Below are 24,633 nucleotides of genomic sequence, written 5' to 3'. Positions count from 1 at the left end.
CTGTTCTTCTATTGCTGTTAATCCATAGATGAGTTAGTATTACAGGTGAACTGAAAAGCTTTTAATCTTAGAAAACAGAGAGGTGCATTTTCCTGCATTTTCCAGCTGTTCCAAGAGAGACCCACAGCATCCATTTTTTGGGTAAATGGAGGCAGAACTGACTTTCAAGTATTTTGTTTTAAACTGTACAGTAGAGCATGCCTTTGCTGGAATGGGGTTATAGTCAAAATCTGTTAATACGATAAAAATCACTCAGTTTCAAAGTACTGCAGATTGCAATTCCAATAATAAGAAACTTCTCTTATGTGAGTAGTAATTAATACTTTCTTGACCTGAACTAGATAAAAACTGTGTTTAAAAACTTGTCTGAGGGTTTTGCTGTATGTATTGTTTATGAGTTCTGGGCTTTTAAAAGCTTCTCTATACACGTTTAAAATGTTCATTATTCAGATAACCTCCTGTAATCTTTCTGTGCTTGTGCGCTGCACTTACTGTTTTTACTGACCTGTTTAGGAGCTGTTCCGCAAGGTCCGAAGTATCTTAAACAAATTAACACCACAGATGTTCAATCAGCTAATGAAGCAAGTAACAGACCTGACTGTAGATACAGAAGAGAGACTGAAAGGAGTCATTGACCTGGTTTTTGAGAAAGCCATCGATGAGCCCAGTTTTTCTGTGGCTTATGCAAATATGTGTAGATGTCTCGTAACGGTAAGAGGGGATGAAGTGGGTAAGTTCTCCCCTTGCTGAACATTATTCCCCAGGACTAAAAAGGAAATTATGTAAACACATCTAGGGCAGAATTATACCCTTTAATATTTGCTAGTGAACTTCTTAGTGAATCTTGGAAAACCTTACATTGCAAAATTTGTGTTCATCTATATATAGTGGCAGCACATACACACAGAAAACCCAGAATGAAATTGATTAGCAATAATGCTAAACTGATGCCTATATTTGGAGCTACTGGGTGCTGAGCACCTTTGAAAATCTGGTGATTGAATTGTAGTTCAGCCCTTGAAGTAGCTTTCAAATTCAAATTGTCAGTGATGTCCAGAGTAAATGTGTTCAGTTTGTGAATAGAAATCTGAGGCAATTCCTAACTTTCACCACCATCAACTGCCCTTGGGTGCTGGCAGTTTTTCTGTCTTGAGCCTCATTTTCACTGATGGTTTTATATTCCCAACTGTATTCTCAATTACACCCATAGTGGCTTTTTGCAGTGCTTATGATGCGTGGTATAAAAGCATATGTATGTAAACTTTTTAAAGCTGGTTATTGATTTGATAAAAGAGTGTATTGTGTTGATCTGTATTGAGGTACATTTTAATCTCAGAAGGTAGGTATCCTGATTCTTTACTGCAGTGACTCTAATCAAAACAGATAAACAGGGCCTCAGTGTGCTACTTCGTAACAGCTCTGTATAATTCATTAACAATGGTGCAAATGCCATCTTGAAATGAAAAGGCTGGTTTAAGAACTATTACTAATCTGGAATGTAATGCCTTTCTTGGAACTGACATAATCAAACCCATGAGTTCATTTAAGATTGTGCTGTGGCCATGTAATTTCAATTCCACAGAGAGCTTGAGTGATTTTTATTCTAGGGATGGATGCATCATGACAAACAATACAGTAGAGGATTGATGGCTGTCTAACTCATAGCAGAAGTGACATTTGCCTTATATTAGGCATTACTGGTGTCAATCATTAGACCTGTTACAGCATCGAACACAAAAGGCAGTTAAAAATGCAGAGAGGAAGAATGGAGAAAGAGGGTGGAAAAAAGAAGGAGAGAAGTAGAGAAGAGGAAGGAAAAAAGAAAAGGAGAGGTAGTGGTGGAAAAAAATAATTCTACCCGAAACAGCTTGTCTTGTCACTCAGAGACAAGGAAACCTGCCTCCAGAAAAGCCATTTCAAGCATCAGAAAGTTTCAGGTGAGGTAGGGGAGGGCCAATCACCAAACTTAAGGTAAGAAACATTTACCTGTAAAATGTAGGGAAGGACCCTTGGCTTTTACATGTGTTGACCACTGTTTTTGTCATTGGTGGATCACTGACCCAGCATGGCATATTTCTGAAACGAACCCTGAAAATCTGATAAGATTTAGCTACATTGTGAGCCTCAGTGGCAGAACAGGTGGAGGATAGCAAAGGTAGTGGTACAACAGCTGTGAAAGCAGATGAAGGCTGCAGTGGATAGGAGACTCCCAGTCATTCCATGCCATTGGACCTGGGTCTTCTTTCCATGAAGGATTGTGTGGTGGTTGCAGTGCAAAAGTCCCCCCACATTAAAATAAGTCATGCACAGCTGTCTTCCTGTATGTATTACTTTCCTAAGCTTAAGCCCTACTGCGACTGATGAATCCTGATGGGAGCGATATTGTGATATCTGGAAGCTTTTTGTCATGGACCAGCAGGTGGTACATGTCCATATCAATCATTCTGTTACGAGAACTGAGGTAGAAGAACTGTCTGGCAGCTGCATCCATGACAGAGAAGCCTAATTTCGGATCCACTCTGCTCACCCCTCATGGGGAGGGGACTAGAAAAGGTGCCCTAAACATAGTCCACCTCAACTCCCTGACTGGATAACTGCATCCAGTGAGTTCACTTCTGTGCGGTTGAAATCAAACAGTAAGCTTTGGAACATGGAATGTTCAGATGTTCAGATTCTAATGGATAACCCAGACAATGGGTGACCTGAAATGCATGGCAGTTATTGCCCAGGAGCTGTGAAGATTGAACATTGATACAGCTGCCCTGGCAGAAAAGTGTAGACCAGAAGAAGGACAGCTTAGAGAAGAAGGCAGAGGGTACACCTTTTTCTGGAAAGGAACCCAAAGGAAGAAAAACACATTCAGAATTTGCTATCAAGAACAAACTCACAAAGACCCTGTCTGAAGTCCCTGTTTGCATCAGTGAGCAATCTTGTGACTCTCTGCTTGAAGCTTGCCCAAAAACTACCAGGCAACTGTCTTGAATGCTTATGCAGCAGCTCTAGATGCCAAAGATGACATCAAGAAGTTCTACACCCAATTGGACCCAGTCTTGAAAGACTTTCCCAAAGACAAGAAGATTATTCTCTTAAAGGATTTCAATGCCAGGGTCAGCAGAGATGCGGACCTCTGGCAGACTACCATTGGGAAAAGAAGGAGTCAGCAACAGCAACTCCAGTGGAGAGCTCCTCCTTATGAAATGTGCAGAACATGAGCTTGTCATGAGAAACACCCTCTTCCACCAGAAAAACAAATTTAAGACCTCCATGGGAACATCCTCTATTGAAACACTGGCATCTCATAGACATCCCTGACATCCAGTGTAACTGTCTGTCCCCTTAGCTATGGGGGCCAGAGGAAATGATTTGAGGACATGCTGAAGCCACACATGAAAAAGTGTAGCATCAGTGTCAACACTTGGGAGAACTTTGCCTAGGGCCCGACCCCAGTGGAGAGTGGTAGTCTGTAAGGACAGTAGTGCAATTTGAGAGGTCTTGCCACAGCACAGACAGGGAGAGGCAGAAAAGGAGAAAAAGAGTTGCAAAAACTGCCCCAGGCCCCTCCAACAGCTACCAGCACCTGCCCTGTCTGATAAGACCTGTGGCTGCAGAATCAGGCTTTCAGCCATCAACACGTTCACAAATAAAAGGGAGACATGAAGACGTCCTACTTGTTATTGAGTGACTACTAAGAGAAGAGCTATGTTGTGTGTACTCTTACACGGGCAATACATATAGAGTGCTCTGTGAGTTTTTATTAACAGTAATATATACTGATGTCACATAGCTTTGGAGTCTTGAAACACATGAACAAGCCCCGTATTCTAAAACGTTCATATTTTTTAAAATCATGAATCCTTAGCCAGGATTCTTTGCAGGGTAAGATGTTGTCAGACAAGTTTTAGCATGGAGAAAAATTTTATATTTGAATTGTGAAACTCATAAAAGTATGATTGTCTAATGAAACATGGAGATATACATATCTCATAGAACTGGAAGGGACCTTGAGAGATCGTCAGGTCCAGTCCCCTGCCTTTACAACAGAACCTATTGCTGACATACATTTTTTTTAAATCTAACCTGCCCCAGACCCTTGAAACCCCCCTCAAGGACTGAACGCAAACCCTGGGTTTACAAGGCCAATGCTGTAACCACTGAGCTATCCCACCCCAATTAAAACGTTAGCAATATGGTTAATTGAAATAGACTTGCAAACTCTGCTGTTATTTTTTATAAAACATGGAAATCAAACACTTTTGTATGCAATGTGTAACTGTGCTTTTTCCCTGCCTTTTTCTTCCATTGGATACAGCTGAAAGTGCCTATGGCCGACAAACCTGGGAGCACAGTAAATTTCCGCAAGTTGCTACTGAATCGTTGCCAGAAGGAATTTGAAAAAGACAAAGCTGATGATGATGTTTTTGAGAAGAAGCAAAAAGAGCTTGAAGCTGCCACTACTGTGAGTTTCTTTTAAAAATACCAGCAATCCTTGAAAGTTTCATCTTGAAGAATTGCTGTGAATGTCTTGGAAAATTCTGGCTTCCTGTATTGCTGTGGCTCAGTTTAATTAAAAAAATACTTGAGCTTTAGAATGGCCATACAGGGTCAGTCAAAAGGTTCGTCTAGTCCAGTATTCTCTCTGATGACAGTGGCAAATGCCTGGTGCCCAGAGATAATAACCAGAACAGACAATCCTCAAATGATCCATCCCCTGTTGCCCATTCCCAGCTTCTGACGAACAAAGGCTAGAAACAACATCTTGGCCCATCCTGTCAAGAATTTATCTAGCTCTTTTTTTAAAAAATTCTGTTATGATCTGCGCCTTAACAACATTTTCTGGCAAGGAGTTCCACAGGTTGACTGTGTGTTGTGTGAAGTACTTCCTTTTGTTTGTTTTAAACCTGTTACCTATTAATTTCATTTGGTGACCCGTAGTCCTTGAGTGCTCCTTTAGCATCTCAATCGTCCACTGTCCCCACTGTTAGCAAGCTTCCTGCTTCTGAGGGTGAACTTCTGCCTGATGAGGTAATAGTGGAGGCTTTCCATGACCCATTTCACCGCAAGGCATTCCCTTTGTACAATGACGTATCCTTGTTCCCTTGGCAGGAGCTTCCTGCTGAGGTACAGAACCAGGTGTTGTTCCTCCCCAACCATTTGCAACAACACTGCCCCAACCCTGCTTCCAAGAGATTGGTGCACAGGATAAACTCCTTTTTAAAATCAGGAGCTATGAGGGCTGGGTCACTGCAGAGGGCAGCTTTCAGATCCACAAAAGCCAGATTGATGTGCCAGTAGCTCTTGGTCAACTCAAGGTTGGACAAAAAACCAATCTTTCTCAGTCGGATGATTAACTCGTTTACTTGTGGCATGAGGTAGGCATCAAACTTGGATACCTCATTCAACAAAGTCATGACAAAACCAACACAATGGGCGTGAGCCACAGGCTGTATGACTGCATGACTCCCCAGTGACTCTGAGTTCCAGCGTCATCTTAACCTTGCCTTGGATCTCCCCTCACTTTGCCGTGGGTATCTGAAAGGGTTTAACATTCACCTTCACGCATGGATCTGTGATGATGCCATGGTAAACCTCAGTTGTTCTTCTGGGCTCTGTGTTAAACATGTTATGATTTTTCTCAGTCATATCAGCTGCTTCTGCCTGTTCATCTGGGATCAACTCTGGGGATATTCTCACCTGTCTGTGTGGGTTCCCTTCTTGGGGTGGTGCTCCCAGAGCAGCCAGTTGCACTGCTATGTGTCACCAAGATTTCAGTAAGTTGATGTGATATATTTTCTCCGGCTTCCCGTCAGGTTGGCAAACTTTGTAGTCTACCTCACCAATGGCCTCTATGACATCATACGGCTCTTGCCACCTGGCTAGGAGCCATTGGTACCAATACTGTCACCCAGTCTCCCACCTGGAACTTCCAAAGCGTCGCTTGATGGTTGTAATAGGCCTTTTAGGCCTCTTGCACCTTCTCTAAGGCTACGTCTACACTAGCACACTACATCGAAGTAAGAACATCGAAATATGCTACTTTGACGCATATCGTCTACACATCCTCCAGGGCTGGTGCTGTCGACGTTCAACGTCGTAGCGATGGGGAACATCGAAAGGAGCTGCCCCGGAAGGAAATGCAGAGCGTCTACACACAGAAGCGCTCTCCGTCGAAATAAGGGGTCAGGAAAGCATGCGGACGGTGTCACAGGCTGGACTAGCCCATCTGGGGCAACAGCAAGCCACTCCTTTAAAGGGCCTCTCCCAGACACACTTGGTCTGCACAGCACGAGGTCTGCAGAGTGCTAGCAACACTCTCACAGACCGATGCACAACAGTTATGGACTCCCAGGAGCAGCAGCAGCTGGAAGCCCTCCACATAGTCACCCAGGGAGCAAGTGCCCTGCTAGGTGCTGCACGAAAGGCCACCCAGCAGCTCCTGGCAGAGGAGCCCTCCCAGGGAGTAGATGGGGACTCCCCTGACCACCGGGCTCCCCCTCTTCCTCCTCCGCTGGGTGCTCCACTGCCTCTGGAGCTACCCCACCAGCTCTGAGTGGTGGCAGCAGCTGGTCATGGGGGAGTGGGATGACAACCAGTGGCTGCGGAACTTCCGCATGCTCTGGCAAACCTTCCTGGAGCTTTGCCAGTGGCTCACCCCTGCACTGAGGCACCAGGACACACGGATGCGGTGCGGCCTCCTCATCGAGAGGTGGGTTGCAATAGCCGTCTGGAAGTTGGCCACTCCAGACAGCCACTGCTCCATGGGAGACCAGTTTGGAGTGGGAAAAGCCACGTTCGGGGCCATCATCATGGAGGTAAGGAGGCCTGGGCACGCACAACTGGGGAGGGTGGGGAGCTGGAGCTGGGGGCCTGGGTGTGGGGTTGGGGAGGGAGGGGCCTGGGTGTGGGGCTGGGCGAGGGGGTACCTGGGGAGGTGCCCGGGAGGGGGGCCTGGGGCACCCTGCACACCCTTATAGGCGCTTGTGTTCCCTCCCCACAGGTGGTCCGTGCGCTCAATGCCATGCTGCTCCAGAGGGTCATCCGACTCAGGGATCTAGACGCAGCCGTTGCCGGATTTGCCACCATTGGGTTCCTGAACTGCTTCGGGGCCCTGGACAGGACCCACATCCCCATTTGCGCCCCGGACCAGAGTGGGGGAAGATACATCAACCGCAGGGGCTGCCACTCCATGGTCCTGCAGGCCATGGTGGACAGCCGGGGCTGCTTCCAGGATGTCTACGTGGCTCGACCTGGCTGCACACATGACGCCCATGTCTTCCGGAACTCAGGCCTGTGTCTCTGGCTGGAGGCAGGGACCTACATCCCCCAGAGGGATCTCCCTCTGGGGGACACCACCATGCCCCTCTGCCTCGTGGTGGATGAGGCCTACCCCCTCCAGCCCTGGCTCGTTTGCCTGTACGCCAGCCACCTCAACACCGGCCAGGAGCGGTTCAATGCCCGCCAGGTGGAGAGGACCTTCAGCTGCCTGAAGGGCCACTGGTGGTGCCTCCTTGCCCACCTGGACGTTGGCCTCTCCAGGCTCTCAACATTGTCGAGAGCAAGGGGGAGGCCTTTGTCTAGGGGTGAGCAGTTGATGCTGGCATGGGTTTCCCCCAGCTGGCCGCCGCACCCAGTTGCCAGGCCCACCATGAGGGGGTATGGGTCCGCGAGGCCCTGTGGGCCCATTTTGATCAAGGAGACCCCTGAGCATCTCCCTGGCCTTCCCTGGAGGGCCCCCTCACACACTGCCCACACTGCCTGCACACCATCCCCCCAACAAGCACACGTCTCAGGTTCTTTGAAAAATAAAACTGTGAATTATTGAAAACTGGTGACTGTGTTATGTGCACAACCAAAACTTCAACCAGTATTCAGAGGAGGACATCTATATACAAGGGGAACAGCTGTACACAAGGGAGACAACTATATACAAATGGGGGCCCAGCAGATGGCTCAGCCATCGGCCCATAAGTCTGGGGTAGGTGTGGAGGGTCGCGACCCCCAGCGGATACGGGTCGCAGCCCCCCCCCTTGTCTGCAGTCCAGCTAGGGGCCGGGAGGACCATCAGGTACAGCTGGGATGCCTCCACCGGCCGGTCTTCAGCCCCAATGGGCTCTGGTCCTGGGGGGCTGGCAGGCAGTGAGCAGGCGGTGCGGCAGGTGGGGCACCAGGCGGCGAGGCAGGCAGCGCGGCAGGTGGAGCAGCGGGGGGGGGCATTGGGTGGAGCGGCGGGGAGGGCAGCATGGGGGGCAGTTGGGTGGCGGGAGCCGGGCAACAGCCTCCTGGATCAACCCGGCTATGTCCTGGAACACCCCCATGAATTCCTGCCACACCGCCCAGTACTGGGTGGATCCGTCCCGATGGAACTGGAGTCTCTCCTTGGTCACCTCTGTCTGCCACCGGAGAGCCACCAGTAGCTGGAGTTCACAAGGGCTATCCCCTGGGTCCGGCGGGGTGTCGTGACTGTCCCACTGGCTTTAGGGGTGTCCCCTGGTGCCGGCGGTGGCTGACCTCTGGCGGGCTCTTGGGGACCACAGAGGGTGCCTGGCTGCCTGGGGCCTCGGATGGTGCAGCTGCAGAGAAGGAGAGGGGAAGGCTGTTCGTATAGTCCCATGGCCCATTCCCCCCACTCCCTTTTGAGTGCTGGGTCTCCACCCCCATCAGTGGGTGTGATGTCCCTTCTGGGTGTCCCCATTGCATGGTCCCCCTGCCCCCAGGGTTAGGGCTCAGTGCTGTCCATGGGTGTGGGTGCTGACGGGCACTAATGTCCATGCCACTGTCCTGGGACCATGCTGTGGCGGGGCAGTTGCAGGTCGGGGTCCGCTGGGGGTGTGTGAGGCTCCTGGTCATGTCTGGTGCCCCGCCCCATAATTCGGGGGTGTGTGCCCTGTGGGGTACGTACCTGACCATCCATTGCCACGGTCGGGGGAACCCCGGTGGGCGGACGCCTGGCTGGTGCTCTGGGAGAGGAGGTCTATGAGGAGCCCTTCCTCCTCGCTGCTGGAACCCTCCTCCACCGTCCCGAGGTGGCGCTCCTCGGGCGGACCCTGGGGTGTGGAGTCTGGTTTCCGGGCCGGACTCCGTCTCCAAGACCTGCTGGGGCTCGTTGGCCGTGGTTTCAAGGGTGGCTGGGGGGGAGGAGGTGTTCTGGGGGCCCAGGATGGTCCTGAGCTCCCTATAATAGCGGCAAGCAGCGGGGGTGGCCCCAGACCGGCTGGCCGAGTCCCGGGCCCAGGCGTACCCCTGCCACAACTCCTTCACCTTATTCCGGATGTGATCTGGAGTGTGGGCAGGGTGACCCCGGGTGGCCAGGCCCTCGGCCAGTCGGGCGAACACTTCTGCTTTCCGCCACTTGCTCCCCATATCGTGGAGCTCCTCCTCTTCACCCCAGAGCCCCAGCAGGTCTCAGAGCTCGGCCTCTGACCAGGAGGGGCCCTGCCTCTTTTTGGCCCCCCGTTTGGCTGCTGGGGGTGCCTTGGTCCCCTCAGGGGGTTGCCCTGGGGACACTCTGGGGTGTGGCTGGATGCCGTGGGTGGTGGTTTGGGGCCTCTGGAGGGCATGCAGGGCTAGCACGTGCGTGTGCTGCTGCCTGCATGCTCTCAGCTCTCTGCCACAGGAAATGCGGGTCCATGGTGCTTTAAGGGCTGCTGCACGCGGGGAACATGGAGCCCTGCAGGGGCTGGACAGAGCGTCTCAACCCCTCAGCTGATTGCCTCCATGGAGGACCCCACTATTTCAAAGTAGCGGGCCGTGGATCGTCTACACACGCCCTACTTTGACATTGGACATCAAAGTAGGGTGCTATTCCCATCTTCAGATAGGAATAGAGATTTGGACATCTCGCCACGTAACGTCGATTTCAATGTTGAAATAGCACACGGCGCGTGTAGACGCAACGCGTGCTATTTCGATGTTGTGCCGGGTACTTCAAAGTAGCCAGCTCGTGCAGATGCACCCTAAATGTTCTTGGACAATTGGGTGACAGGCCAGGGAGCAATGGGGTGACTCTGGCTATCCCATCCCTCATCTGGAGCACATGAACAATGGTGTTCTTCCCTGGGTTAGGCTGTTCCTCTCACATCTCTTTGGCAATGTCCAGAATGCCCCGGGGTTATGTCCATGCAAAAGCTTAAATGGAGAGAACCCAGTAGAAGCTTGAGGAACTTCCCTTATGGCAGCAGGGTATCCCAATCTTGCCCTCATGGCTCACCACCTTTCTTATCTTGTTTTTCAGAGTCCTGTTAAATCACTCAATGAGGCTGTTAGTTTGTGGGTGATTGATTGATGTCCTCAGGGCACATATGCAGAACAGGGCACATGAGTCCTTCATGAGCTTGGACATGAAAGTGTCTCCTGGTCTGTTAGGATTTCTTTGGGTATTCCTACTCTAGAGAAAATCTGGATTAGCTCACTTGCTATTGTTTTGGACAGGGTATTACAAAGGGGCACAGCCTCTGGGTGCCAGGTGGCACAGTGCACCACAAATTGTATGCGCTGATGGTTCCATGTGGATTTCTCTGGTGGCCCAATTATGTCCATGGCAGTACTCTTGAGGGGGACTTCAATGATTGGGACAGGTACCAGTGGGGCCCTCGGGTGCAGCTGGGGCCCCTGTAACTGGCATTCAGGACAGGAGGCACAGTACTTCCAGACTTCCATATAGATCCCTAGCCAAAAGAACCTCCGTAGGATGTGGTCCAGGGCCTTTTCTACCGCCAAGTTGCCCTCTAAACAAGTGATTGTGAGCTAACTCCAGCACCACGCTCCGGTTCGAGGTACCAAAAGTTGTTCCACCTCTTGGTCCTGTATACAGGCTACTCTATAACAGATCCCCTTTAATTATATAATAAGGCCCAGTACCCTCGATCCTTCCCTCCAGAGAGACCTCATTAACCTTGACCACATCCTAATGGACATTTTGAAAGATGGTTCATTGGCTTGATCCTGGGTAAAGGTCTAACGGGAGAGCCCAACAAGGCCAAGTTTGGGTGGGGTATCTGTGGCTTACTTCAGTTTCCTCCCCGATGAGCTGGGACCCGTTTCTGGGTTTCCCCTCTAGTTGTCAGGCAGGTTCCCCGCCCCCAAATGCCTGCTTCAGATTTTGGGCCAAGATTTTGCTTCCCAACCTCATAGCCACCCTTCTCTCCCACCTAGTCTTATGGGGCTTCCCTGGCACAGAGGACAGGTCCTGGGAGAATTCACATAAGATCAGGAGCAAGGTATCCTGCTTCTGTCCAGTCCCACTGTAGCAGGTCATTGAACTCCTGGAAGTCTCATCCTATGACCACTGGATAGGGAAGCCTGGGGACTACCCCTGCAGATAAGTTTGTGACACTTCCTTGCACCTCTGTCTTTACCAGGATGGTGGGGTAATAATTAACATCCCCATGCACACAAGATCTCAAGTCAGTTGATCCTGCCCCACTAGCTTCGCCAAGACCAACATAACTGCACTCCCCGAATCTACTAATGTGGTTGTTTCGACCCCATTTTCACTGGTTGGGTATACTGATGAGGGGCCATTGCAATGCCTGCAAGGTGGATCAGGACACAGGGATCTCATAAGTGCCCCACATCACATTGCATGGGCTCTTCTTGATTAGGGCACTGTGCAACTATGTTCTCTATTTCCCCACATGCATAACATATATACCCTGTGTGTGATACCCTGCCCTTTTCTTTGGGCTGTTGGGCTTTGCCCCCTGGCCTTCTCTACCAGGACCCCCAAGTTCCCTCCTACCTTTGAGTTGCTTTCTTGCCTCCTTCCTCTCTCTCTCTCCATGCTTGATCTCGGGCTTCAGGAGCATGGACACTGCGAGTGAGGGTGGGCTTCTTGTTTCTACATACCACGTTCCTGGGGAGTTGAGAAATTTCCTTGGCCATCAACCATCTCTTTACAAGGGCCACTAAGTCTTTGAACATAGAGGGGTCATTCTGCCCATCCCACTCCTGTAGGTCGGTATTTGTCAAGGATAATGATGACCTTCTCTGATCTGTGGACCTGAGGCCACAACCATTTCCAGGCCAGGTGGATCAGATCAAATAAATGGGTTTGGAGGGGTTCTGCTCTGCCAATACTTCCACTCATGGAATTGTTAGGCTCCCACTGCTGCTGTGACCATGTCTGTGCCGGAATCTCTGCCTTTAACTGGGAGTAGTTGGAAGCCACGTTTTCTGCTATGTCAAAATATGCCTTCTGGGCCTCCCCACTCAGGAAAGGGGCTGAAATTATGGCCACTGGGCCTGGGGTCAGCCTTCCAACACAGTTCTTTCAAAGGCCAAAAGATAGGCCTCCACATCATCGTCCCTGGACATCTTCTGTAAGTAAGTACTGGTGCAACTGTCCGGGTCTGTCTTCATTCGGCATCTGGAGAGCCAAGGCCTGCACCTGATCCACCACCTCCTGAAGGGTGGCTCGGTCCTGAGTGACCTGGCTCATCAGCAGCTGGTTCATCTCCTGCTGGACCCAGGTAGCCTCTTGCTGGGCTTCTGTGGCCTGGAGCAGTGCCTTTACCATGTCCTCCATAGGTACTGTACCTTTAAGAGGGGTCCAGTTAACTGGTCTTAGGGTTGCTGTGAGACCTCACAGCATGATCCCACGCCTTGCACCATGTGTGTCAAGGTCCCCTCTTACCCAGGGCATGGCTGGGTTCAGTCTCTCCAGCCTTTGCCCCAGGGGCTGGGGTTTGCAAAGACTTCCTCCCCTACTGTTCCTGAGCTGAGGCTAGTCTGGCTCCCTCTCAGTGTTTTGCTCTTCTTGTTCTCTGTTTCTCATCCAACTTCCTCTTCTGCTCTCCTTCCCTGTCCCTTGCCTTCCAACTGTGGAGGTTTTAAAAGGCCTTCATTAAGCCAGCTGTGGAGTCAGTTGGCCCCAATCTGACTGAACCATCTCTCTCCCTGCTGCAACTGATTAGCCTGCTGCCTTCTGCTCCTGGTTAGCAGGTCGTTTCCCCTCTTTGAGCTGCCTTCTTCCCACTCTGAAGAGGTCCTCTGTCCTGAACTTTCCACAGTAGCCTCTCTTACCTCCAATAGCATTTCACAGCAACTATCATCATCCTGGTCACGTGGCTGGAAATATTTCCCTATGCTGTATTCTTACTATTACATCATTGAGTTACACTCCATAGAGATTCTATGGATTGGTTTGGTTTATTTAAGATTTTTATGTCATTTGATTCTACACCTTCTCTCACATATAGTGCCATTCTTCCACCAGCACCACCTGTTCTGTCATTCCAGTCTATCTTGTAGCCTGGTATTATTGTGTCCCATTGATTATCCTTGTTCCATCACATTTCTGTGATGCCTAGTTTATCAATATCCTCCTTTAATATGAGGCACTCTAGTTCACCCATTTTATTATTTAGACTTCTGTTGTTTGTATATAAGCACTTCATTAACTTGTCACTGTTTATCAGAGAGGTAGCCATGTTAGTCTGTAGCTTCTAGAACAACAAGAAGTCTTGTGGCACCTTATAGACTAACAGATATTTTGAAGCATAAGCTTTCGTGGGCAAAGACCCGCTTCATCAGATGCATTGGTTGCATCATCAGCTTATGCTCCAAAATATCTGTTAGTCTATAAGGTGCCACAAGACTTCTTGTTGTTCTTGTCACTATTTAGTCATCCGCTAAGTCATCTGCTATTACATGAGGTGATTGAATGGGACCGTTTCTCATCAGATCTTACATATATTTCATCTTCTTACATCCTCTCCTGTTTACTGACCATAGAGTGTCTCTGATCCCTGTGATCCTTTGCATCTGTCAGCTTTCCCTGTGCCCTTAGTTTGAAAACTGCTCCACAACCTTTTTAGTGTTAAGAGATGGCAGTCTGTTTCCATTTTGGTTTAGGTAGAGCCGTTGGCTGCAGTTAAGAGGATAGCCCCCACTCTGTTACTGTGCTTCTGCCTTCATTCTCTTTTTACTTCTAACGCTAATTCCTTTTATTGATTTTTTTAAGTCAGGTGATTTTGCTTTTAGTTTAGTTTAAGGAATGTTAAGTGTATTTATCCCCCTTCAAACTTTCCCTCTAAACTACCTCGCAAAACTTGCCTGTTGTTCCTTTTGGCTAGCCTGGAATTATTTGCATTAACTGAAGCCCTTATAATTATATGTTTCGTAGTATTTAGCAATAAGAGAGTGGGGATGTGAACAATAGCAACTCTAGCCTTTCAGAAGCCTGTGATAGCATGTGGTTTCCTTTTGCATGCTTCCTAAAGTTCTCTTTTCTGTTTTACAGGCAGAGGAGAAAACACGGCTCCATGACGAGTTAGAAGAGGCCAAGGACAAGGCTCGACGGAGATCTATTGGAAACATCAAATTCATTGGTGAACTCTTCAAACTGAAAATGCTGACAGAGGCCATCATGCATGACTGTGTGGTAAAGCTGCTTAAGAACCACGATGAAGAGTCTCTGGAGTGCCTTTGCCGTCTGCTCACCACCATTGGCAAGGATTTGGACTTCGAAAAAGCAAAGGTAAAGCAGGACCTGAGTAATAAAAAGGGTCTGAAGAGGAATGATAAAATGGGGGCTGGATGCTAATTTCTCTCATTCTGTTAAATTAGATGCTGAGGTTCTTCAGGCTGCATGGTCCCTTTTGGAATTCCAGAGATGGGGTGTACACATGGGTGCAATGTGTCCAGAGCAGGAGCTTTTGAAAGTAGTACTGCCTGTTGGTCTCATGGTTTCAACCAACACAATATAGAACAGAGTGGACAGACTGCCCTTAGTTCCTTTTCCAGAATCAGTTGAACAGATTCATAGCAAAGGGGAAACAAGGAGGGACTGGAATACAGATATCTCAGTGAACCTCCGATTATAGCTAAGGAACATCCTGTTCTTCAAGTTATCGTCCCTAATGTATTCCACTGAGGGTGATTAATAAACAGTACATAGTTAGGAGGAAGGTGTGACAAGATGGAGGAACCATGAAATGAGGACAGTCATACTGAACAAGGTAACTGTTACAGAGTCTTGCCATAAGGCATAATAGGAGAAAAAGATGTGCTCCAGACTCCACATGATTGGCTCATGGATGTCAATGATCAGCACACCATGTAATGAAGCCCTAGTGAGAATCACAGGAGGTCATCTAACCCAGCCCCCTGCTTCAAGCAAGATCAACCCCAGCTATGTCATCCCAGGCAGGACCTTATCAAGCCAGGACTTAAAAACCTCTAGGGACGGAGAATCCACCACCTCTCCAGAGAATGCATTTCCGTGCTTCACCACCCTCCTGGTGAAATAGTGGTTTCCCAGTATCCAACCTACACCTCTCCCTCTCTAACTTCAGACCATCGCTCCTTCTTCTGCTATCTGACACCACTGAGAACAGTTTCTCACCATCCTCTTTAGAGCTCCCCTTCAGGAAGTTGAAGGCTGCTATTAAATCACCCCTCAGTCTTCTCTTTTGTAAACTAAACAAGCCCAAATCCCTCAGCCTCTCCTCATAGGTCATGTGCTCCAGCCCCTTAATCATTTTTGTTGCCCTCCACTGAACCTGCTCAAGCACATCCACATCCACCCAGAACTGGATGCAATACTCCAGATGTGGCCTCACCAGTGCCGACTACAGGGGAATAATAACTTTTCTAGAGCTGCTCAAAATGCTCCTCCTAATGCACCTGAATATGCCTTTAGCCTTCTTCGGTACAGAGGCACACTGTTTACTCATATCCAGCCTTTCATCCACCATAACCCCTTGGTACCTTTCTGCTGTACTTGTGCTTAGCCAGTCAGTCCCCAGCCTATAACAATGCTTGGGATTCTTCCGTCCCAAATGCAGGACTACACGTCTCCTCGTTGAACTGCATCATATTTCTTTTAGCCCAGTCCTCCAATTTATCCAGGTCCCTCTGGATCCTAGCTCTACCCTCCAACATATCTACTTCTCCCACTAGCTTTGTGTCCTCTGCAAACTTGCTGAGGGTGCAGTCCAGTCCCTCATCCAGGTTAATAAAGATGTTGAATAATACCAGCCCCAGAACTGAGCCTTGTGGTACTCTGCTTGAAACAGACCGCCATCCAGATATTGAGCCATTGACCACTACCTGTTGGGCCTGACCGTCAAGCCAGCTTTCTGTCCATCTTATAGTCCAAAGATCCAATCCATATTTCCTTAACTTGTGGACAAGAATGTTGTGGGAGAATGTATCAAAAGCTTTTCTGAAGTCAAGGTATATCACATCCACTGACTTCCCCATGTCCACAGAGCCTGTTACCTCGTCATAGAAGCTAATCAGATTCATCAGTCATGACTTGCCTTTGGTGAATCCATGTTGATTACTCTCAAGCACTTTCCCCTCTTCCAAGTGCCCCAAAATGGATTCCTTGAGGATGCCCTCCATTATTTTTCCAGGGATTGAGGTGAGGCTGACCGGTTTGTTCCCTTGATAGTCGTTCTTTCCTTTTTTAAAACTGGGCACTACATTTGCCTTTTTCCAGTCATCTGGGATCTCCCCGGTCTACAAGAGTCTTCAGAGATAATGGCCAAAGGCTTGGCAATGATGTCTGCCAATTCCCTCAGAACTCTTGGGTGCATTAAATCCAGACCCATGGATTTGAGTACATCTAGGTTTTCTAGATAGCTCATAACTTATTCCTTACCCACGGATGGCTGCCCTCCACCTTCCCATACTGCATAGTTGATGCTTTCATTCTTGTAGAGGGGGCTTGAACACTAAAAGGTGGAGACAGACCTGACCATTGACTGTAATGCCCCTAAGACCCACTTAGAAATCATCTGAATGGCAATTACCTGGCCTTGCAGCAAGTGAATCCTCTTCACTATAGTGAAAAACAGTCTATGACAGCAGTTCCCAAGCTTTAGCAACCCAAGGACCCCACTTTTTATTTAATTTTTTGTGAACCCCCCCAAGCCCTGCCCCACTCAGTCCCAGGCCCCACCTCCCTAACTTGGACCCTTCCCGCAAGGCCTCATACCATCTGTTCCCAACTCTGCTCTATTCCTGACCCATCTCTTCCCTGTCTCTTTCTGCCCCCTTCCCCCAAGTGTGCTCTGTCCACACTCCTCACCAACTCTCCTGCTGCCTCCTGCATGACTCTGAACAGTTGTTCCCCAGCATACAGGAGGCACTAGAAGGGAGGAGGAAGGAGTTGAAGGAGGGAGAGGAAAGAGTTGATCAGAGGGGCCAGAGGACCCCCTGGAGTTCTGCAGATCCCAATTTGAGAGATGCTAATCTAGGCGACTTATAGAAAATCTTAGTTCTTTTTAGGTATAAGGGGAAAACCTTCCATACATCAAGGGAGTGAAGGTGTGTTGCTCCTTCACACAGGCATGTGGCTTAGGGAAAAAGGCAGGTCAAGTGTACATATAAGTTGAGATGAAAATGGGAAAGTGCAAAACAAGGGATGTGAGAACAGCATAAACTTGAACTTGTACCATGTGATGTGAGAGCTCAGTCAGTCTGCCTCACCCTTTATCACCTTAGTCGAAACTGGGAGGTGATACAGGGTCTCATATGTGCACCAACAGATACTGCTACTTCAAAAGCTCTGACTCTGGATGCATGACATGCAAATAATCCACAGTGGAACACAAATAGGTACCATCACTCAAAGAAGAACTTCATTTATAATGCAGGCAATTCTATAGGGACAAGTGGCTAACAAAATATCTAACAATTTTTGAGTTTTCTTGGGGATGACCAAAGTCTCAATCTCCAGGATGTCTACCGTATCCACCAAGAGTTCTTGAAAGGTCTTGAAATTGGTGCTGATACTGATGCTGAAGCTATTGCCTCATACCAGAATAATAAGAGGTCTTCAGGCAGTGAGAAGTTGTTTGGACTCAAAATCCTGTTGTTCTTTGTATTCTGGCACCTGAGATCTCACTATTGGTTTTACTCCACTAGCTTAGGGGCTTGGGAAGGTGGCCTCCAGTGGCTCCGATAAGACTACAGGGCATTCCATGTTTGTATGGAGGGCTGATAGGTTACTAGCTAGAACAGCGCCAATCCTGGTACATTGACGTTTAAGGTCTGTATAAATTCCCTTGGCTCTCAACGGTATGTCTCATAAATCTGAGTGCATCTCTGCTCAGCCCTAGTGAAAAGGTGCATCCTGGGGCCCGATGATGTGACGATGAAAAATATATTTTTTGTACAGGCAGCACTGTCTGAGGTGGCGGCCTGGCAATCAGAAGAGTTTTAGTGCTGGTCCATATCTTGCTATTTAGTATGACTCTGTTACACCGTGAGTTTGCATTGTCATATGCCAGAATTGATACCACTTTTCCAGTATCAGACCTGGTACCAGTAGAGCCTGCTGCAGTGACTTCGCCCCTTTCCATTCATCTTTGATGTGATTGATGACTTGGCTGGTTTATTTCCTGAGATTCTCTGATGTCCCTCTTCATGTGAGGACATCAGCCTTCCTTTTTGAACTCTTGGCCAAGTGGTCAGAGGGCCCTGCTTCAATGTCTGATGTGTGGACTGTGGCATTGGTGCCTCTGAAAGCTTTGGTGCTGGGTTGGACTTAAGTGATACTTTTTCTTGTGGAGCTTTTTGATATTGCTTGAAGATGCAGGTTGAACTGTTAGTGGGGTCTCTGAGCTTGGCAGTTCTTGATCTTATTCCCCTTTTATACACCGCCACAGAAGCTAGCAGTTCAGACTCACATCCCTTGATCTGCGGATTCTTACAAAAAAGGAAGCAGACTGAGCAAGACAGAGATTTGCAAGGGAGGTTAGGGAGAGGGATTTGAGAGCAGCTTTAGTTATGACAAGCTGTAGAACACATTAGAATGATAAAATTTAAAATAAATAAATAAATGTAGTTCTGTGGAGTCTCAGTATACTGGAAAAGCTTTTTAAGAAATTTAGCTTTAGTTCAAGTCAGGTGCTGGTTAAAGTACAGTTTATTGCCCGGGCAGTAAGAGACAACTGCCCTGCCTTTTAAGCCTTCGTATTGGAGCATGAGACGCAAGGTGCATGTGTAACCATGGCAGATGCTGCTATTCAGAAATACTAGATTTAACGTGCATGAAGACCTCGAATAGGATCCCCACTGGTACACCCTCAAAAACAAGATGGTATTAACAATGCCTTCTAATTTAAAGATTTACATACATGGGAAGCATGGTGTATGAAACTTTCTTTGACCCCATCTACCCATCACCAGCCGGCGACATTGTTAAGCCACTTCAAAGTGTAAACCATTCCTAAGGACATGTGTAAGAAACATGGCATGGGGGAGGAGGGGAAGTGGAGCAGAACTGAGTAGTGCACCAGCACTTTTACTTTTACAGCATTTCAGAAAAAGAATGAAACAGCTCCAGGCGGGGTAATCTAATATGAGGTGACATAACCTTTAAACACCAATTGAGAAAATCTCCTATTCTTTTGCTTTTGCATCTTCATACTCTATATTAGCATAAATAATTCACATGCTTTGGTAACTTAAAAATAGGGTTCCTCTTTGAGTAGAATCCTCATGAGTGCTTCACTCTGGGTGTCGGTGCATCATCACACCAGCACTCGGAGATTCTTCCCTAGCTGTTAGTCTGTAAGATTCCACAGGATTTCTTTTTGTTTCCATAACTGTTGTTTCCCATGCATGCACAGAAGAGCCTCTTCATGCTCTCTGGCGCAATCACGATGTGAGCTCCTCAGTTCCTTCTCTACCGTCCTTGACCACAGACAGAGCCTTGCTACTCTCTGCAAGAGATCAAAATTTAGTTAGTTAGCTTGTTAGTTTTGTTAGCCGTTACCCCACCCCAAGTGCTTTTACTCTGTTCTACAAAGTTACATTTAAAAAAAAATTAAAAGTTTGTAGTTAGTTGAGTTACTGCTGCATCACTGCCATACTGAGCTCCCTGGGATTAAAGTGGTGTGCCGCCTGCAAGGATGCCATGCCCGCCTCGGACAACCACGCGTCTTTCATTAAGTGCATCGGAGAAGGCCACCAAACACAGTCCTCCAGGCACTGCTTGAGTCTGTTGGCAAGAGCGCTCAAAGATTGAGGTAACGGGCTCAAGACTTTCTTATACAAAAGGTCTTTACACCTGCTGGCCCCGGATTAGTCAGTGACTAAATCTGGAGCCAAGGGTGTGGACTCCAAGCATCTTCTGGCCTCCAAGGATCTCCCGTTGCTGATCCAGGTCCCTCTCCTGCTCATTCATGGTTTCCGGCACCATCTGTATGGGCCATGCCAGAAAGAACCACCATTCCAGGCTCCCCGACACCGTCAAAAAGGGCACATTCAATGTCAAAATGTAAACAGGTGGTGTTGACCTCTTCATCATTGATGGCACTGGTGATGATGCCCTCGGTACTGGCAAGCCCGGTACTGACAAGCCCAGTACTGACTAGCCCACCACCGGCAAAGGCAAAGCGGACCACTCCAGGGTCTGCACCTGCCACCACCCCTGCCAGAAAACAGCACTTCTCATGCTTCCTGCAACTGAGCAATTTGTGCAAGTCTAGGGTGGATACCCCTCCCCACTCTCTTATCACCTACACCTCTCCCTCTGTAACTTCAGACCGTGGCTCCTTGTTCTGCCATCTGTCACCATTGAGAACAGTCTCTCTCCATCCTCTTTAGAGCCCCCTTTCAGAAAGTTGAAGACTGCTATCAAATCACCCCTCAGTCTTCTCTTCTGCAAATTAAATAAGCTTTCAGCTTCCTGAAGGGGGGCTCTAAAGAGATTAGAGAGAGTCTGTTCTCAGTAGTGATAGATGGCAGAACAAGGAGCAATGATTACAGAGGGAGAGGTGTCGGTTGGATATTAGGAAAAAACTGTTTCACCAGGAGAGTGGCGAAGTGCTGGAATGCTTTACCAAGAGAAGTGGTGAAATCTTGCTCCCTAGAGGTTTTTAAATCCTGGCTTGACAAAGTCCTGACTGGGATGATTTAGTTAGGCTGGACTAATTCTCTGGATGTTTCTGGGGACTTGCTTTATTACATCAGCTAGATTAAACCGTGAGTTCTCACTTCTCTTCAAAGGTGGATGTATCCAAGCGATGTTCTCACTGGTGTGCCATTTCATCAGTCACCACTATTGGGTATTCTTACCACAGATGCCTCTCTGCTTGGTTGGGGAGCACACCTTGGTCATCACACTGTACAGGGCAGGTGGTGGTTCATCCAACAGATGCTTCACACTTATCTGTTGGAATTTCAGGTGGTCCGCTACTCCTGCAAACATTTCCAGCGGTTCCTAGCTGGCAAATCAGTCAGTATTCTTACTGACAACACCACAGCATGTATTACATCAGCTGCCAAGGGGGAGTCCATTCGCTGTCTCTCAGCACAGAGACCATAAGGCTGTGGGCATGGTGCATCTGACACTAGATCAGTCCTGTAGCTACGTATCTCCCCAGAGTACTCAACGTCATGGCCGACACCCTCAGCTGTACATTCGCACACCATCACAAATGGGAAATTGATATGGTGGCCCTCAGTTGGGAGTTTCAGCTGTGGGGCTATCCTCCTGTAGATCTGTTCACCACCAGAGACAACAGAAGATGTCACTGGTACTGGTCCAGAGCAGGGCTCATGGGGGACTACCTTGGGGGTGCCTTCTTCCCCCTTCTGTTCACGTTTCCTCCCATTCCGCTTCTCCACAGGGTGCTATGCAAGATCAAGCAAGACCAAGCCCTCATTATTCTAGTAGCCTCAGCTTGGTCCAGGCAGACTCGGTGCCCTTACCTCTTTCAGATGTCAGTAGCAGCTCCTTATCCATTTCCTCTTCACCATAACCTTCTGTCTCGGGACTTTGGACACACTTGGCATCCCAATTTCCTCAAGCTTCACCTCCATCCCTTCAGCTCCTTCATGGCTCCACAATGCTGAAACCGCTTGCTCTGAGAAAATAAGGAGAATTCTCATCAACAGCAGACAGGAATCGACACGCAAATCTTACCTTTATAAGTGGTGGTGGTTTCACCTGTCTATGAAGGTCTTGTTTCTTGCAGTGATCACATTGGTCAGGCACATTGGGGAGCTGGCTTCCCTAATGGCAGGCCTTCCTTATGCTGTCTGTACAAAAGATAGTTATCCTGCAGCCTCACCCAAGCTTCCTTCACCATTTCTCACTAGCAACCCCACGTCATACCAAAGAGGTACTAATTCTGGAGCTTTTCCCTGCAGCAAATTCCGTTGCCAACTCTGTCCACATATTTACTCTGGAGACATCATCACTGGACTTAACCACATCAGTTAAACGATCAGGGGTTCACAGTCCTGTACCTCTACTTATGTTATATATGACATCATGTGCCAGCAGTGCCCCTCTGCTATGTATATTGAACAGACTGGACAGTCACTTTGCGTAAGAATGAATTGACACAAATCAGACGTTAGAAATCTGAATCCACATAAACCTTTCAGTGGGCATTTCAGTGGAACAGGCTATAGCATCAAAGACCTATCCTGAAACAAACACTTGAACACCAGATTGCAAGGGCAAACACCTGAACTGGAGTTGATTCTCAAATTTGACATTTTACGCTTAGGTCTCAGTAGAGATAGCAATTTCCTTACACGTTACAAGGACAGTTACCCCATCTTTGATATTCACAGTGATCTCAGGAAAGTCACTGATCTTAACAGAATCTTGCAGTAATTTTCTTCCTCCTCTTCCACAACCATCGCCCCCGCCCCCCCGTGTTGTGTAGCTGATTGTTTAGTTTTCATTTCATTTTTTTCTTTTTATCTTTAATTTCAAATTCTCATTGTGCCAGTTTACTTTCATCAGAATTTCCAGATCTGAAGAAGTGGGTCTGTCCCATGAAAGCTCATCACCTAATAAATTAAGTTGTTAAACTTTAATGGGATAGGCTATGGTGCCAGTTTGAGCCATGTGAAAATTCATGGTTCAAAGAGGATGATCTTTAGAGGATGATCTAAAACTTCACTGAATTCATAGGAACTGAGAGTCATGTTTGTGTGGTTTTTCTACCTGGTCTCCACAGTGCCAGGTACAGAGGACAATACGTTGGCTTTTCAGTACATAAACAAGTAAGGAAGCACTCAGTGCCTCGAGATGCTTGAATTCTGGAAACGGTGCCATCATCGTGGAATAACTCCTACTGCTCTACATTTACCAGAGTCACCAACAACATGCCAAGTATTGGAGGGGTAGCCGTGTTAGTCTGGATCTGTAACAGCAACGTAGGGTCCTGTGGCATCTTATAGACTAACAGAAAAGTTTTGAGCATGAGCTTTCGTGAGCACAGACTCACTTCATCAGATGCTGGTCTTGGAAATCTGCAGGGCCAGGTATAAATAAGCCAGAGCAAGGGTGGGGATAACAAGGTTAGCTCAGTCAGCAAGGGTGAGGCTTACTACCAGCAGTTGATCTGGAGGTGTGAACACCAAGGGAGGGAAAGCTGCTTCTGTATTTAGCCAGCCATTCGCAGTCTTTGTTTAAGCCAGAGCTGAGGGCATCGAATTTGCAGATGAATTGTAGCTCAGCAATTTCTCTTTGGAGTCTGGTCCTGAAATTTCTTTGCTGCAGGATAGCTACTTTTAAGTCTGCTACTGTGTGGCCTGGGAGATTGAAGTGCTCTCCTACGGGTTTTTGTATATTGCCATTTCTGATATCTGATTTGTGTGCATTTATTCTTTTATGTCGAGACTGTCCAGTTTGTCCGATGTATATAGCAGAGGGGCATTGCTGGCACATGATGGCATAAATTATATTGGTAGATGTGCGGCTGAATGAACCCACGATGGTGTGGCTGATCTGGTTAGGTCCTGTAATGGTGTTGCTGGTGTAGATATGTGGTCAGAGCTGGCAACGAGGTTTGTTGCATGGATGGGTCCCTGAGTTAGAGTGACTGTGGTGTGGTGTATAGTTGCTGGTTAGGATTTGCTTCAGGTTGGCAGGTTGTCTGCAGGCAAGGACTGGTCTGCCTCCCAAGGTCTGTGGAAGTGGCGGGGGATCATTGTCCAGGATGGGTTGTAAATCCCTGATGATGCGCTGTAGAGGTTTTAGGTGAGGACTGTAGGTGATGGCTAGTGGTGTTCTGTTGGTTTCTCTCTTGGGCTTGTCCTGTAGTAAGAGGCTTCCTGGCACACGTCTGGCTCTGTTGATCTGTTTTTTCACTTCCTCAGGTGGGTATTGCAGTTTCAAGAATGCTTGGTAGAGATCCTGTAGGTGTTTGTCTCTGTCGGAGGGGTTGGAGCAAATGCGTTTATGTCTTAGTGCTTGGCTGTAGACAATGGATCGTGTGGTGTGTCTGGGATGGAAGCTGGAGGCATGAAGGTAGGCATAGCAGTCAATAGGTCTGTGGTACAGGGTGGTATTGATGTGGCCATTGTGTATAAGCACCGTGGTGTCCAGGAAGTGAATCTCCTGTGTGGACTGTTCCAGGCTGAGGTTGATGTTGGGGTGAATGTTGTTGAAGTCCCGGTGGAATTCCTCCAGAGTCTCCTTCCCATGGGTCCAGATGATGAAGATATCATCAATGTAGCGTAAGTAGAGACGGGGTGTTAGTGGACGAGAACTAAGGAAGCGCTGTTCCAGGTCAGCCATGAAAATATTGGCATATTGAGGGGCCATGTGGGTACCCATAGCTGTGCCGCTGATTTGAAGGTATATGTCGTCGCCAAATCTGAAATAGTTGTGTGTGAGGTTACAGAGCTCAGCCATCAGATGTGCTGTAGCATCAT

General features: G+C 48.1%; 1 protein-coding gene across 16 annotated transcripts in view; it reads left to right on the top strand.

Moving 5' to 3' along the window:
• EIF4G3 (eukaryotic translation initiation factor 4 gamma 3) overlaps positions 1–24,633 on the top strand; it is a 505,170-nt gene that overhangs the window by 326,894 nt on the left and 153,643 nt on the right. For all 16 annotated transcript variants that reach the window (XR_012642393.1, XM_074976024.1, XM_074976018.1 and 13 more), the window contains 3 exons: positions 514–711; positions 4,310–4,456; positions 14,237–14,473. Coding sequence is in view for 15 of the 16 variants with exons in the window: in XM_074976024.1 (XP_074832125.1) it covers positions 514–711; positions 4,310–4,456; positions 14,237–14,473 (582 nt within the window). In the remaining variant the exon portion in view is untranslated. The remainder of the gene's footprint in view (positions 1–513; positions 712–4,309; positions 4,457–14,236; positions 14,474–24,633) is intronic.

The sequence above is a fragment of the Carettochelys insculpta genome, chromosome 23 (assembly GCF_033958435.1).
Source record: "Carettochelys insculpta isolate YL-2023 chromosome 23, ASM3395843v1, whole genome shotgun sequence".
Taxonomy (NCBI): domain Eukaryota; kingdom Metazoa; phylum Chordata; order Testudines; family Carettochelyidae; genus Carettochelys; species Carettochelys insculpta.
This window is presented reverse-complemented; position numbering and strand designations above follow the sequence as displayed.